Here is a 17,078-nt window from a genome sequence, read left to right as displayed (position 1 = left end):
TGCGTTTCGTTTAAAACATAGTGAAGTTACATTCGTTTTTTCATATACATACATGACGGTCGAAGGTGCTAATTTTGTCTGCCTCTGCATCCACCACTGTCTGGTTAGTAATTAAATGTCGCGTAGATTACATTTGTGATGTAAAGAAAGAAAAAAATTCAAGCAGTTAATGGCTAATATTGCTCATTTACAAATATGAAGCTGAAATTCAATAATTAATTATATCAAATTACAAAAAGAAGGTTAATCAAAGACAAAATTCTCCTCGTTTCATTGAAAAAGTAAACCATAGACAATTACTATTTATGTCCGCCATTCATTCTTTTGAGTTGCTTTTTCGTTTTACGATTCCCTATTGAGCACGATTTGTCATCAAGATCGACGCAACACCATCGTGCTTTAGTAATTACGTGGAAGCGGCCGAAATACAAGTGAACGCGCCAGAACCCCACCTGGCGCGGACTGAAACCCCCCCTGCTTTCTGACGTGATCCATCCGCGAGATCGTATCGTGCAAGTGATGGTTTCGCTTCCCGTTTACGTTATCGCAAACGTTTGCTCGAGTGCCTGATGGTGGAACTATGTACGATTAGCAGGAGCAACCAGAGGGAGGACTCAACATGGGGGCTTTTTTAAACAAGCCGGAGACTAAGAAGTATAACGAGAGTGGGGAAGGGAATGGACTTCGCTATGGCGTGGCGTCGATGCAAGGCTGGCGCGTGGAAATGGAAGATGCGCACCACGCGCAGCTGACGCTCAATGGCACTCTATCGGACTGGTCATACTTTGCTGTATTTGACGGACACGCGGGCGCGCGCGTCTCGGCACACTGCGCCGAAAACCTGCTTGAATGTATCCTCCAAACGGATGAGTTCCGGCGTGAAGCGATTGCCGACGCGATTCGCGCCGGTTTCCTCGACCTGGACAAGAAGATGCGGGAACTGCCCGAGCTGTCCAACGGCGAAGAGAAGTCGGGCTCGACGGCCGTCTGCGCGTTCGTGTCGCCGAAGCAGATCTACATTGCAAACTGCGGAGATTCGCGAGCGGTGCTTGCGCGGAACGGCGCGCCGATATTCGCGACGCAGGACCACAAGCCGGAGCTACCGACGGAGAAGTCACGCATCGTGCAGGCCGGCGGCTCGGTAATGATCCAGCGCGTGAACGGCAGCCTAGCCGTGTCGCGCGCGCTTGGCGACTACGAGTACAAGAAGGTGATGGACCGTGGGCCGTGCGAGCAGCTGGTGTCGCCGGAGCCCGAGGTGTTCGTGCACGAGCGTTGCGAAGCTGAAGATGAGTTCCTGGTGCTGGCATGTGATGGGGTGTGGGACGTCATGAGCAATGAGGCACTCTGTGCATACATTCACTCGTTGCTACGCCTCACAGATGATCTGACCACTGTCACCAACCAGGTCATTGACACGTGCCTCTACAAAGTAAGTGATCCAAGCTTGCTTATCGCCTGTTGTTATACCCATGAGCACTAGTGCTGTGATTACTGCAGTTACAGTGTACTGTATGAGTCAAATTAAACAATGATTACATGGCTCACTGCTAACACTACATTAGCTATGACCTAATTAGTTGGATTTAATTACACACTTCTCTATGACATAATCAATGCATTGCAATATTATATTTTTAACTTTGACCTTCATATTTCATCATCACCTTTGTACCTTATCCATTACAGATATAAGCTGCAACACACCTCATTTCTTTTTTAAATTATGTTTTAGCTATTATCAGAATTGAGATATTTACTTTATCACCTGAAAAGATAACCTTATAATTATTAGTATAGTCATATATTAGTACCTATTATTATTGTAGTTTAGTTGTATTTATGCTACATTTATGAATAATATTTCACTAGGTACTTGGCTCTCAAACCTAAAAGTGTATGTGTGTAGAGTACAGATCTGCTCACTGTAACACAAGTTGTTTAGTACTCTGTTCATCTTGCGGTGGATGTACCTCCATCTAGCCCAATTGGAAATATAGTTGTTAATTAGTTTGTTTATTTATGTTAATTAATCCAATGCTAATATTTAATCAAACATAAAATTATATTAGTGATAAGATGATGTTGGCAATGGCAAAGGTCAATGTATTTTTTGGTTCTACATCATTTTCATTTCAATGAATCAGGCATTCTAATCTAAATAATTATTACTTCTCTTGGATACCAATAAATGACTATTGGCGTAAATAGGTAATTTGTAAAGCTAATAAGGGTCTATAAAAAGAGACAAAACACTGATTGGTGATTGATGAATATTTGCCTGGAAGTCGACAAATTGACAGATAGTAATTATTTAATTATCATAAAAATATATTATAACCTTGAATTATTCCTTGATTTCAATGTAACCTTGGATTTATTCAAGTCCAATGACTAAATTAAGATCTTACAAAAAAAAAAACAAATCAAAAATTAAATTGTATTATTCAAATTATCCATGGTTCACCATTACTTGGTTAACCAACCAAGTAAAAAGTTTGGGTCAGCATTATTATAATATTATATTTCTTTTACTAAATATGTGTTTACAGGGCAGCAAAGATAACATGAGCATCGTGCTGGTGGTGTTCCCGTCGGCGCCGAAGCCAGACCCGGAGGCCATCCGCGCCGACCGCGAGCTGGACGAGACGCTGCGCCAGCGGCTCACAGGTTGCTATCACTCGTTACTGCATGCCTGCGCGCACAAGACACGACACACGCGTTCCACACATTCACACCACACCTCACACGCCTCACGCACACCACGCACCCCACACACACCACACACTTCCCACACACCCACGCCGGCGCACACGCGCTCTCGCCAACACTTAGCTGCATCTAGTCGTGCTGTCTCTAACGATGCTAGGGGTTAAGGTATCCTCTAAAGAGCGTTCATTATCGCTCTGCGATCCCAGGTTGTCCAATAGATGACCTGAAGTTTATCCAGATTTATTGATTTTTTTATTTGTGTGAAGGTGTTTCGCGTCTCCTTGAGTTGATACCACATCAACAGATTTAGGGACACTTAAAGTATAATTTCCCAATTTCTTTAGATATGTCTTCCAAAGACTTAGTGCCAGAAATTTCCTACCGCTTTAGCAAAGATTCCTTGAATGGTCACCTCATCCATGGAAGCATAGCCCTCGGGCTATAATTCTTAGGCGCAATAGCTTGAGAATGTTACTCTTTAAGCAGCCATAAATCGTGAAAAACGCGTGAAACCTTACAGTAGATTTAGTATCACCACAGTCATGTGCAGTCTGTGTGATTTTATTCCATTTGTTATATTGTTTTCTGTTGAATAACTCATTAAATGAGGAATTGATATTATACATATTAAAAGTGTACTTAAAATTAATAATAATTATTATTGATTCTAAATTATAAGATTAGGTCTTGAAAATGAAAGCAATATTATGCAATTTTTATATTATATTTAAAAATCTTTTCTTCCAGTATAGACTTTTAAGATAACATTTTCTCTGCTTAATAGAGCATAATTCGAATTTATTACATTTGTTGCTATAGTACACTGTCAAGGATATGTCGAATCAATATATGACTTTTCTTGATTTTAGTTAGAACCTAATTTTCTATAGCATAGCTATAATAATTGGATTTATAAGAACTTGTGTTATAAGAACATACTACTTACTAAGAGTACAAAAATGTTGCGGTTGTGTAAGAGTATATGCATGCATGTCTGCATGATATGCCTGATTAGACTGCAATAAACACACAACACATAGCTAATGAACTAACAAATCGAGTTCTATGAACTGACACAGGGATATGTCACCACTAAAATAAGACCCATGTTTTGTTGACAAATATTACAAAACTGCCCATTACTTGCCAAAAACAAAACCAACTATGACTGCATAGTAGAGATGCATGTGCGCCAGATTGAATGACTTGTCTAGTAGTATTGTCCTCAGAGGATGTATGATGTACCATCAACACAAGTACAAGTAGCTGATAGTATATTATACTTTTAGTTTTACTGCTGACTAGCATTTTGTTCCTTATGCCTCTGGTGTATGGTTGGCAGGGACCAAATGGTATTGTTTAAATGTATTTATATTATATGTTATTTATATTTCCTGAATATTCAACTACTATGCAGCTCTCTTCATAATAAGTATAATATTATTTATTTATACTATACATATTTATTCCTATGATATTATTTTAGAAATATCTACATAGTCGACCCCTTCAGTGCAATGCCATATGATTAGGTAGTAACTTTTAAAATATTCCAAACTTTATTGTAAGTAATTTATTTCCGACCCAGTTGAACGTGTGGTTGTATGTTGTTATTCAATTATGTTGAACTTTTGTTGTTGTATTTGAAATACATACTATTATGTCACACTAATTAATATTATATTAAATGACATCTGATCTGATGATATTTAGGCGACGCCACTGTGATCTAGAAGCCTAATTTATTCGTATATAATATACCTATTTAGCGTAACAACTTTGAAGTCTTCAAAATTTATAGTATCTATAATATGACAGATGAAAGTAGGGAGGGGTGTTTCATAATAACATCTGCGCGCGGCGCGAATTGTATCGATGGCTTTGACCAATACCCGTACGACGTCTATCCACGTAGATACCTCTAACTGATGTCTTACACGACGTAATACCTATTATTATACATCTTTTTGATCGAGTAACTGTTGTAGGGGAATCCCTGCTAAAAGTTCTCTGCTGTACCTACTTATATAACGTAACAAGAACAGCCCTCCCTACATCGACAGAGATAAAAGTCTTGTAATACGTAATCAGTGTCCCTGTATGTAATCGAGCGACTTTATACTAACGAACTAATCTTGTGATAATGTAATTTGACGTAACAAAAAAACTTTTATGAATTCTCTATCTAAATTAGCTTTTAAATTTTTTACTAACATACTAAAAATGTGACTAATTTTGTACCTGTCTCGAAGATTGTTAATTCGTTTAATATTATTAAATCGTTTTGAAAACTGTCAAACATGTTTCATTGCTTTAGTCCTGGCCCTGAGCATTTTGGTTGCTGGCGGTTGGTTGATGAAATGCGTTGATTTCAAAGGGTTAAAGCAATGAACGTGTGGTTGTGCGTCGCGCCGCGGCGGTAGTGCCCGCGGACACCAAGGAGGCCTAATATAAGAAGTGAAGCCTGACGCATGTAATCCCGTTGGTATCGATCCTCATAATGTGATATGTGCATGACTTGTGCATCGTGTTACTATGCCTCGCTATGACACGTGCATCTGACACCTGTGAGAAACCGACAGCGCTGCTTTCTGTGTAGCTTTGTGGGACGTTCATTAATCTTGAAGGAAACACTTGTATTACGTACAAATTACTACTAGTCTTATCGACTGTCAAATCAATAATAGTTTATGGCAATTTTCGATGACTACGTAACCACTGACACGTATCGGGCACCACATAACGTTAAGCATATTATTTATGTTGAGAAACATTATCTCTAATATCTTATTAAGAAGTTCTCTAAAACGATGATGTCGGTGGGTAGAAACCGTTGCCGCCATACCTGGCCTTGAATGTGGCTCGCGGGTCAAGGCCACCATTGTAAAGGTCTTCAAATCTGACTCTTGATATGCGGTCGCGTTTTCGTTTCGTTTCTTTCTACCAGGTGAGTCAGATATGCTGATACGACTATCGACAGAAATGTCGGATGTGGCAACTAATCTTAAACATTATATTATATGTGGCATTACAACGAGATACCTTTAATTCTCGTAGAGTGATAAACCAACTGGTTCGTCCCACCGGCTTCGTCATTTTCGATCCTCAAATTTCGGAAAAGTGAAGTCTTATAAAACTTTCCCGTTTGATAGGCACTTACTTGCATCTTACAATATTACGTCATAGTAATCATAGATATGATTACGATTCAAGAAATCTTCGTATAAGTGTTACATAAAGGCTTGTCTACGTTTTCCCGGCTCGCTGCTCGTGGCTCGGCGCTCGTTGCGTGAGCACGCCTCGTGCCCAGTCACCCTCTGTTTATGCTGAGCGCTGAACGCATGACGCAATCTAAAAATAAGCCCCACTCCGCGGCGATATCCCCGCTGCGCTGTAGGCCGCCGTACACTGCTTCGGTGGGCAACCTCGGCTGCCATTGTCTGCTACATTTGGGCACTAGAGGTCACTCAGAGACCTCACCTACTACCATACTTATAAAAAAAACACCGATTAAAAATAGATACTTTATCATTATCACATAATTGAACTAAAATAACGATAGACATGTAACAAACGGTAGGTTTCTCTCTGAAAGAGAAAGAAAGAAAGGGATCTCTTCCAGTCAACTTTAGTATAATAGAGATTTCATGTGGAGAGGCACAAAGTTGATTCTATAAAGATTTTCTTAACAATTGGTTGTACTATTAATCGTCAGTGTATTTACCTCGAGATGAGGTATTGATTGGTAACAACCTGCCATCATCTTATTTCTGAATAACTGATGACTAATATCTCTCCATGGTTCTTAGTATTAGATGACCTCTAGACAGACTCATACTCCATAAGCAGTGAAGAGACTATGGTCCCATCGCTTCGTTTAACAAAAAAAAAAATATATACCTTGTGTATACCGTGGTCAGAAAAGCTCCGCTCCGTATTTTATCATTTTAAGGAGAAAATTTGATCGAAAGAAATGTAACTTGGATGGCCCCGCAGCTTAAGTCGCTAACTTGTTAGCTATTACACCATCGGGTCCTCGGCCTCTTTTGACGAGGGCTGCGGGTTCAAATTTCAATCCAGCCAGATGAAAATAAATTGATTAACAAGTGTATGTTGTTGTTCCCAGCTTTGATCCAGAAGAGCGCGGACAGCGAGGAGCGCGAAGACACGTCGTGCCACTTCTCGTTGGTGCTGAAGCAGCTGCTGCAGGAGAACATCCCCGGCCTGCCGCCCGGCGGGGGGCTCGCCGCCAAGTCAGTGCTCTTCTTTTATTATGTTTGTTTCAAGCAGCTGGTGCAGGACATTGTCCTTGAATACGCGTGGAGAAGTATGCTCCGTAACCTGCGGTTGAATGAGGGGAGGCCTGTGCCCAGCAGTGAAACATATATAAGCTGTTTATGTTACGCTTAACTAAAGGCTGATTAAAAGAGCTGCCACTTATGACAGTTATGTATGACACTTGACTCTCATTCTACATTCTAATTAATACATTGGCTATCAAAGTAATTTATATAGATGTTCGATGTATTTGAAATCCTGGTATAATAATTAAAACACATAATAACGGGTTCTTACCGCGTTTAAATGGGGATATGAGACTCCCGATATTTCGACACTGTTGCAAGTGCCATGATCACGGGATGACTGATGAGATTGGAGTGGAGTAGGTAGATCCATAATTTTCTACGGGCAGACATATCTGTCTACCCTCTTTCTTTGCCGCTTGTTTATGTTTTTGTCCTGGTATAATGGCGTTAGTGTGATGAAGCCCCTCTGGTTACAGGCAAGCGCTGCTGGACAAGATCTACAGGGAGTTCTACCCGGAGCATGCGGACAGCTCCGACACGTTCGACTGCCAGGCCGAGCTGGCCGAGGCCTTCCAGACCAACTAGGCGCCCCCCGCGAGATGTACCGCGGCAGTAGTCCATGTTCGTAATATCGCTGTTAGACTTCCATTTCCTATGTCCCTCCCCACACTTCCCGTGAGCGGAACCATCTCCACTGTCAATAGCGTCGACGGGTCGCCCGTACTGGGGGCAGGGCGCGTTCGTTCCGCTTAGTGGAATACTTATTCGTAGTACAAATGGAATCGAATCGCGGCTCCGTCGCCCGCCGGGTGAAACTGAAGAGATATTTTTGTAAATAAAATACCGCGCGTCGACGCACCGCGGCTGCGGCGCCTGGCTGCGGCGGCTGGACTTTTAAACGGCTTTGTATAAAATCCCGCTTGTATGGACTGAAGTACTGTACTGTGTCCTGTCCGGGCGGCGCCGCAGTCGGCGGCAACCTGCGGCGGTCCGCAGCGGTTCGCGGCAACCCGTCGTAGTCGGCGGCAACCCGCCGCAATCCGCAGCGGTTCGCGGCAACCCGCACGCATGTAGCTCACATTTGTATAGCAGCATTACACCAGGTTTTCCGCCGCAGTACATTTATTTCATAGATATTTTTCGTGTTACATTATTGGCCATTCATAAATGTCATAATATTAGATGTGTAATATAGAGATTCGAATAAAATATATATTATATAAATAAAATACAAAATGTTGTCTCGACATAGTTCACCGGCAGAGCGGCTTGTTAGTGCCGCCTCCGTGCCACTGCCGACGAGTCGGTGTGGCCAGTCGCAGTGGTTCATGGTTTCTGCAATATTTGTCGAGTAATATTCTTGGTTTCTGATTATAATCGGATCACTTCTGATTGATATCGATTCAAAGCCTAAAGTATTTATAGAGTTCTCATTTTACAACATGCCTAGTTCCTTTTTGTACATATTTTCTATATTTCACCTACATAGTCATTGTCCAAAACGTTAGTCATCTATTATCATATTGATTTAATGTAGCGTAAATATTTCTTAATTGGGATTTGGAATTTTATGGGGTTTTTATTATTAGTTGTTTCCGGACAGAGTTGTATGTACTTCATTTTCGGGTTTGTTATTACATTTAGATATAATTGGCGCTTCTAAATTTAACTTACGCATTATCCCTCGGTTTATATTTCCGAAGTTCTTAATAATTTGGAATGTAATCGCTTCGTACTTAGAACATAATCTATGTTAATTGGCACTCACGATGGCTGCCTGTCAGCGGCTAGTTCACACGACCGTACAAACGTATCGAGTAGTCTGACAACAAATATACTCGTACACACTATTGTTACCAAATTGAAAAGAAGTAATAGCTATCTTTTTAAATGACAAAGAGTTTATTTCTTTTCCTCTTGTAAATAAAAGAATAAAATGAGATATTTTGTACCTGTTCGAGCGAATTAGAGTGTATTACTTTATGTAGGTGTAGTTTGGCACGCGCATAGTTGCGGGCTGGCTGGCTCTGAGCGCCGCAAGAGGCGCGGGGCCGACGGCCGCCCGCTGCTCTGACGAGACCAAACTAATATTCAACTCACTAATGTAAAATAGATTATACTGAACAAATATGTACTTGTCGATTTTTAAAACAAAACAGATGACTTTCTCAGCACTTGCTATGTATTCAATAAATTGTCTTATTCTGTAGTTAAGCCGCCGCGTGCAACACCGTCACCGGTGCTGTATCGCGCGTCTCACGATCGGTTGCAAGAACTGAACGACTCTTGGACCCACTCTCGCAACTTGATAGAAAACATAAATTGAGGATCAGTTTTTGCACCAATCAAATGTTGTATCTCGAAAAAACCCTCTCTTCGTCAGCCCATTGTCATGGACAATTACTATTTATTGTTATTTTCTTGATATGTAATACATTTAGTGACGATTCTTTGCACCGTTGCGTTATTTCTGGTTACTTCTAGTGCTATTTTAGGTTATTTTTTAATTGAATAATGTTTGTTTTTATCCTTTCGTGAGTTAATTAGACCAAATATTTCTGGCAGTGGGTTTTGAAATGGAGTATTTTTATATCCACCGGAGGAGAAAAATGTAAATTTAACGTATGGTTGTATTTTATTATTATTATAATTTCGCTTTCTGACGAAAGTCTACGTTGTCTTACGGAGTGTGTCTCGTTATTATCTAGTAGACGCTTGAACAATAAATAAATACCTGTACCTTTACAAATGTCTCTTTTATTTGTTTAACCCGTTCCTACTTTAACAACCACAACTCACAAGTGATCATTAGACAACTTGCAGCCAATTTAGGTACGAAGTCCTATGACAGATATGATGATGAACAACCCGTTGGTGATAGTATGTGATCAGTCCGTCGTGCCTATAATATGGGCTTAATTTATTATGATTCCTTCAAGTTAGAAAGGGCAATCCTGTCAGTTTTTGCGACTTGAACGGTAAGATAGCAGCTGAACGCGTTCTTTTTTTTAATTCACTGCTAGTCTGCACAGAAGCTAAGTAACTGCCTTGATAGGATAACTATTACGATAAATGAGGATTACATGATTTCTTTCTCATTGCAAAACGTAGTGATTACATTAGCTTTATATCATCGGGGTGGTGGTTGAAATTAAAACAAAATCATAAAATACTTATTAGACATGTCGTGGCCTAAATTCCACAACTGTCTAACCCAGACGAGACGACAGCGTGAAGATATCAAATGCAGTCGGTCCGCCGGAAGTCCGTGTTTGTTTGTGACGTTGAGAACCACAGAATAGAAGAAATTCCGTGTTGAGAACGACTAAAGGAAAAATTTTACTATGAATTTATATAACATGTGGTGATTTAGTAGGTAACGTTATGTAACATAATAATGATGACGACATGTTACGACGGTACGGTATGAGTTGCGTTTCGTTTTTTCTATGTCACATTTGTTGTTTACTTCATACCATACGTAGTAGTCTGTGCTTAGGTACTTCACTTCATTCAAATAACCAATGTGGACTCTGGAATTATTGGTCTGTCAAACACATTATCAAAATTTATCAAAAATACCGAAAAAATGAAAGATATTACGTGTTTCTCAGCTGCTTTCTTTGAATTAAGCACGGTTTAAGTTTCTGACAACTCTAAACATAGTTTAATTTATAATATTGAAACAGGAACAAAAATAACATTATCAAATTAATTATTTTACCGACGAGGAGGTAAGTGGACACATGTATCATTTTATTACAATATTTAGGCAAAGATTAGATATTGAATCTACCTTTAATCTATTGGGATGATATAAAATATCGGAGTCCGATTGTAGGTTAGTCGGGGCGGGCTCCGCAGGCGAACGGAGGTCATCCTGGACTCAAGTTAATTTGTCGTTGATTGAGCGGTGTTTACCTCTGTGCACAACCTTCGGTCGTACGGCGTACGTGACGCTCATCACAAAGACTTTGTATCATTGTAGTTACAAATCTCAAATAGTTATTGATTACCAGTATTTTATACCATTTGACCTATTTGTATCGTGTTTATGTAATCTGATACAGCTTAGTGTCACCGTATCTGTATGTTTGATATTTACAAGTTAACATCGCGTTGTTTTCGGGTGTCGGCAGGTTTGTCGCGGGTAGAACAAGAATGAAGTTGTGCTGAGTTTGCTGCCTTCCACTTCACAACCATTCCAAATAAAAATAATTAAATAAGAAAAAAATGGCAAGATATTTTGAAAATACAACCACATACAATTACAGCTGGGATCAAGTGGCTTGTGGATACTGGAAGAGGTATCCAAATCCACAAAGGTAAATATATTTTTAATTAGTGGAATTTTATTCCTGTAGAGTATGGTGTAAAACAAATCATTTAATTGGCATGTATGAAATGTGATTCAGTGATTTCTTTTTTACATGTCAAGGTAATGCTTGGTCAATGCCACTATTAACATGTTGATGTAGTTATTGATGCTGTTTTTTCCACTCTTTGCTTGTAAATTTCAACATTTAGTTTTTAGTAGGAATCCAAAATGTATTAGTTTTACTTAATGACACAAAGCCTATACCATTACAAATTTATTATTGCAGTACACATGTGTTATCCGAGGACACATACAGCCGGCAGGTGAAAGATGGCTGCCTCTATACCAAGAGGCTCCTCACCAAAACCAACAGGGTACCAAAGTGGGGAGAAAGGTGAGGGAAATCTATCAAATTAGGTGTAAACTATTTGGTAGGTTTAGGATATTTTTATAATGAGTTTAATGAGTCATTTAATATTATTTATAAACATATTATGTTTTACCTGTAATATTCCAAAGTTAGCTTAATCATCATATAAATTAAACTAATCATCAATCAAAACAGGACCTCCTATTTGGTGCTGCAATATATTATTATAATAATAAATGTTCTTGATAATCATGTTTTGATGTAGTTCCATGCTACGTCATGATTCCAAGGAGATAATGTACTAAAATAGCCTGATGATGATTGATACAACCAACATGAGTTAACAAAGTTTAGATTTTAATATTTTTATATAAAATAACTTTTTAGTAACCAACACACACAATTTCTTTTAGGTTTTTCAATTCAAAGTCAGTAAAGATAATTGAGGAGAGCATTGTGGATCCAGAGAAGAAACTGCTTGTCACATACACAAGAAATATGGGCTATACAAAAGTGATGGTAAGATCATGTCCAGCCTATGAAATACTCATCTTACTAGTTAGAAGCCAACTTTAGCAGGGAAGCAATTGATCTACTTAAGTAATGTTGGCTCCAATGAAAGTAATGTATAAGTTGTCAATGGTTAGGATAGAGGACTACATTTTAAACTGAACTGATTACCATTTTGCTTAATTGTTTGTAAACAATATTTTTCGTAAGTCATCATGACCATGACTGTGTAGTTGTCTATATGTCTTCCTCTGTTATGGCTAGACATAAGACAATAGGAATTTAGAAGCCAAACAAAAGTATCAAATTTATCCGTCTATATTACATTGCATATAATTTATTATTAGATATATACACATTTTCCTCTTGGTAATGTTGGACTGTAATTGGGTACCGATGTAGGTACGTGTATATATGTTATGGTGGGAATGGTGTTCGTTGTAGAGCGTAGTGGAGCGCGTGGAGTATCGCGCGGCGGGCGCGGGGCAGACGGTGGCGCGCCGCTCGGCCTGGATCGACTCGCAGGTGTTCGGCTTCTCGCGCGCCATCCGCGCCTTTGGCATCGAGCGCTTCCGCAAGAACTGCTCGCAGATGGTATGTTTCAATTTCACCATTCATGTCTCACTCAAGTTAGTGAGTTCTCATTAAATACAACCACGTAAAAAAAAATACGGCCACGTTTTTCCAAGGGTGATTGTTACTTATTATTTTGGTCTATGAGTATCAATGACTTGGATTTTGATTAATTTGGATTAATTTGCAGTACAGCCTTTGAAAATGACGACTTAAAGCGGGTCATTGATTTACAGAACATTTAATTCGGTGGGTGCAATCCATTGGCACTATTTTTCTAGCCGTGACCGAGATATAAATAGTAGGCTATTTTGAAAGTTTCGAGCTCACATGTGTTGTTATTTATTTTCAGGTAAACGGTTTCAACCACGTATTGCAAAACCTGTTCCCGCGCGCTACGAGCGGGATGGGCGGCGTGGGCGGGCTGGGCGCGGTGCACAGCGCGGCGGCGCGGCACCCGCTGAAGGAGATGCGCGAGGCCGCGGCGGCCGCCACCGACCGCGCCAAGCACAACGTGCTGTCGTCCGTGCAGCGCACGTAACCAGGCCGGGACGCCGCCGCGCCCGCCACGCCGCGCAGCTAGCCGCGCTCCAGCCCGCCCACGTCTAGCGATACTTCGTCTAAGTTGCCAATGTCGACTGATTCTTCTCGTCGTTCTCCGAACGAAGACGAACTTGTCTCGTTATATCACGGCGAGGAAACTCGTGTCTACCTCCGCTGCGGACTTCCGAGAAGTGTCCGTCGACATTCCGCCTGTGACGAGTGATAATGGACGTTATACGTGTTCGAGACGAGTCGAGTACGCCGAGGTTTAGTGAGATGTCAGGTCGAAACTACTTCTTTTAGACTAAATTGAGTAACCTTATGAGGAACAACGGGTCATTCTTTATATATTCTTATATTTCAATCATGTATCTTCGATGCTTATCATGACTTAGCTAGCTATACTGCACTGCCACGACACTACTCGTACCTTGTACCACATTCCAACTGTGGAGCTATGTATGTGCAGAGCCTCTACAGATTTAACCATTTATATCAACAATTATTTGTGCACATATTTGCATGTGCAAACAAGAAGATAAAGAAGTGTGAGAGCTATTGGCGATTGTGTAAAATCTACAGAGGCTCTAATTTTACAATTTCTAAAATTATTTTGAATGATTTGAAACAAATTCCATTGTTCTGACAGTTTTCAAAGCATTTTTTTTGCTTCACTGTAACTGACTGAAATGTTTATTTATCTATTTATTGTTTAGGGCACTTGGAGATATTTATATTTTCTTGTGGCAATGTGTGCTCAGCATGATTTAAACATGAATTTAATCTGAAACCTATCAAGTTGATTAGGAAATAATATAAAAATCCATAAACGCAGCATTTCTCAGATTATAATATATTTGTCATTGAACTTTATATACCTTTTTTTTGGTGGAATAATAATTTTATTTTGTTAGTATAATGGAAATTTATGATGAAACAGTAGATAATAATTTGTATGAAATGTTTGAACATGTTAATTATTATTTTTAACTAAATCCAGCACAAGCAAATTACATTCTGTGGCTTTATTTTTCCCTTGCCACAAATGAAACATATATCTTTATACATGTCATGATAGATGTAATTCTAGTCTGTAATATCAGAAATATACCTAGTTGTGTTATACATGTACAACATTATTGCATTTTAGGTGTTTTACGTATGATTGATTTTAGTATCTACGCCTAAATGTGAATATATTTCTGTGAGAGTAGCTTAGTGTTGCGCCCATCTTTAAAAGAAGAAATTAGTATTAGTTACCACTTCGCAAATAAGAAGATCAATAAATGAGTCTATGAGTACTGCAAGATATCTTTCATTTTATGACCAACTCTGTAACAAATAAGCAAAGACATAACCCAGAATGTTGACTATCTTTATTTTGCAGCTAAACTATATTACAAAGATATTCATGGCTACTTGATCTTGATGGCGGCTCGGAGGCGCGCGCTGCGGCTGCGAGGGTTGCGCTCCACCTCCTCGTCACACGGCACGTCCACGTGCTTGTTGATGGCTCTCCATGGTGTGTCCAAGAAGTGATCTATCGTATCTTGATCCTGCACTAATGTTGGACTCAAATACTTCAATGGCACAGGATTAGCTACTTCATTGATTATATTCCCTGCTATATGACGCTTAACTATTGTATCTTCCAAAGAGTGGAAGCATATGGTAACAAGTCTCCCATTTATTTTTAAGTAATACTTTGATAAAACCATGCCATAGTTCATTTCATTGAGCTCATTATTTACAAAAATTCTTAATGCTTGAAATACTTTGGTGGCATTGGACTGTGGCCTTTGTAGTTTGTCTAGCCTGAGTTCATCTGGACAACAAGAGTTAACAACATCTACCAATTCATGAGTGGTTTCTATATTTTTAATCATATATCGGGCATGTATAATTGTTTGTGCGATTTTTGCCGCCTTTTTCTCCTCCCCATATATTTTGAATATTTTGTACAACTCTTGCTCATTGGCTGTGGCTAATACTTCTCTGGCTGTGATTTGGTTAGGATCCCGATCTGCATCCATTCTCATATCTAAGTAACCATTTTTACTAACAGAAAATCCTCTTTCACTATTATCTAACTGCATGGAAGAACATCCAAAATCAAACAAGATTCCATCTATAGACCTTTGAGCAATTCCTATTTTCTTTAAAAGTACTGGCAGTTCACTGAACCTGCCTAATAAAGGTGTCACTCTGTTAGGATATTGTTCAGCAAGTTTCTTAGCTTTCTCAAAAGCTGTGGGATCTCTATCTAAGGTGATGAGTTTGCAATTAGCTGATTCCAGTAATCTCCTTGAGTGTCCACCGGCTCCAAATGTCATGTCAATGTAAAGTTCATCATCTTTGGGATTCAGGTATTTTATTGCTTCTTTTAACATTACAGGAGTATGGTCTTTGTATTCTATAGGCTCTGTGGCCAGCGTCCGTGAGAGCAGTGCCCGGTTTAACAGCTTTACATGTCGTAGAAACATTATGAATCTTTCTTAAATATCTTACTAAAAAAACCTTTGTTTTCTTCCTTTAAATAAGCAAGCACTTCATTGGAGAGGATAAGGTTACACTCCTCAGTGCTCAGGCCGGTTGATGTGCTGTTCTTGCTCCTCTTGTATTTATTTTTGTAGTGATTGTCGGCTATTTTATTCAGCGCGGTGTATTGACGATTGCACAGTTCCGAGTCCAAATTTTGCCTCTCAGAAGTCTCAAAAGCCACTTTTACTCGATCCCTTATAAACTTTCCGAGGTCTCTGTGAAAAGAACGTACGTATATTAAAGCTTATGATTTAGATGTGAGCGTAACAATGTAACTTAGAATTATAACCTAAAATTACTTACTAACCTGTCACCTTTAGTGTTATCTAAGGGCCATTTAGCAATCAATTTGATGAATTTTTTATACTGAGTAGTCATCTCTAGAAGATTAATGTATCATTTTATGTAAATACATTAATATTTTTAAGGTACAAAGTAATTACCTATTTTTTACAATCATTTGACTGAATATGACTGACTGCAATGTCACTTTGACTTTTACGTTCTTCGTTTGGAAATCGAGAAATGATTTAATTCGTTTAAAAGATTTAGATCGTAGATAGATAAATTGAATAAACTCAACTAAACTGAGACGGTTTAGATTGGTTTAGATGTACTAAAGACTAGGCAGCATGATCTTACGATCTTCGACTGTCCCTTAAATGGGCAAAAGGAAAAAAATCGTTTAGAAACATGAACAATGAAAGTTGCACTTGGGCTTTTCGGCGGGAAACGGGAACGGGACAGTTGCTTTCTTCATTGAGTAATCTAAATAATTAATACGAAGTGGTGTTTTGTGGTTAATGATCGCATTAAGTTAGTCGGAAGACATTCGCGAGTGTTATTATATTGGAGTATTCAATAAACAAAGTGTATCTGCCTATTTTCGCTTCGTGCTGGGAAGCCGCTTCATAACTCAAAAGTTTATGCGGACTTTTGAGTTAATTCGTTTGGGGTTCGGAGTAGGAGTCTACTCCGAGGGTGGGGGCTTAGGTTTCACCATCATCACCTTTCATCATTCCATTAATCATCAAGAAAAAAAATACGTAAGACATGGCTGTATGGGCATAGTTCCCTTTGCCTTACCCTTCGGGGAAAACCAAAACAAAAAAAAAAAAGAAAGTTGCACTTTTTAGGGTTCCGTAGCCAAATGGTAAAAACGGAACCCTTATGGATTCCTCATGTCTGTCTGTCCGTCCGTATG

General features: G+C 39.3%; 3 protein-coding genes across 4 annotated transcripts; 2 read left to right on the top strand and 1 right to left on the bottom strand.

The window, feature by feature from the left end:
• Positions 1-282: 282 nt before the first annotated feature.
• LOC126374872 (protein phosphatase 1B) lies at positions 283-9,768 on the top strand. Its single transcript, XM_050021639.1, has 4 exons — positions 283-1,432; positions 2,553-2,670; positions 6,839-6,965; positions 7,496-9,768. Exons 1-4 carry the CDS (start codon positions 620-622, stop codon positions 7,602-7,604), a joined length of 1,167 nt encoding a protein of 388 aa, XP_049877596.1. The 5' UTR covers positions 283-619; the 3' UTR covers positions 7,605-9,768.
• Positions 9,769-10,511: 743 nt separating this feature from the next.
• Positions 10,512-14,640, top strand: LOC126374885 (protein preli-like). 2 transcript variants are annotated; one of them, XM_050021656.1, is made up of 6 exons: positions 10,512-10,753; positions 11,159-11,344; positions 11,624-11,731; positions 12,121-12,226; positions 12,662-12,811; positions 13,143-14,640. In XM_050021656.1, the coding sequence occupies exons 2-6, from the start codon at positions 11,253-11,255 to the stop codon at positions 13,329-13,331; spliced, it is 645 nt and encodes a 214-aa protein (XP_049877613.1). In that variant the 5' UTR covers positions 10,512-10,753; positions 11,159-11,252; the 3' UTR covers positions 13,332-14,640. The 2 variants fall into 2 exon arrangements, with proteins under 2 accessions (XP_049877613.1, XP_049877614.1); XM_050021657.1 differs by lacking the exon at positions 10,512-10,753 and adding an exon at positions 10,830-10,968.
• Positions 14,641-14,691: 51 nt separating this feature from the next.
• LOC126374899 (probable methyltransferase-like protein 15 homolog) lies at positions 14,692-16,345 on the bottom strand. The gene is made up of 3 exons (XM_050021674.1): positions 16,182-16,345; positions 15,851-16,089; positions 14,692-15,779 (listed from the first exon to the last, which is right to left on the bottom strand). Exons 1-3 carry the CDS (start codon positions 16,250-16,252, stop codon positions 14,749-14,751), a joined length of 1,341 nt encoding a protein of 446 aa, XP_049877631.1. The 5' UTR covers positions 16,253-16,345; the 3' UTR covers positions 14,692-14,748.
• Positions 16,346-17,078: the final 733 nt, after the last annotated feature.

This window comes from Pectinophora gossypiella, chromosome 18, assembly GCF_024362695.1.
Source record: "Pectinophora gossypiella chromosome 18, ilPecGoss1.1, whole genome shotgun sequence".
Classification (NCBI taxonomy): Eukaryota; Metazoa; Arthropoda; class Insecta; order Lepidoptera; family Gelechiidae; genus Pectinophora; species Pectinophora gossypiella.
The sequence above is the reverse complement of the archived record's forward strand: the minus strand, read 5'-3'. Positions and strand labels throughout refer to the sequence as shown.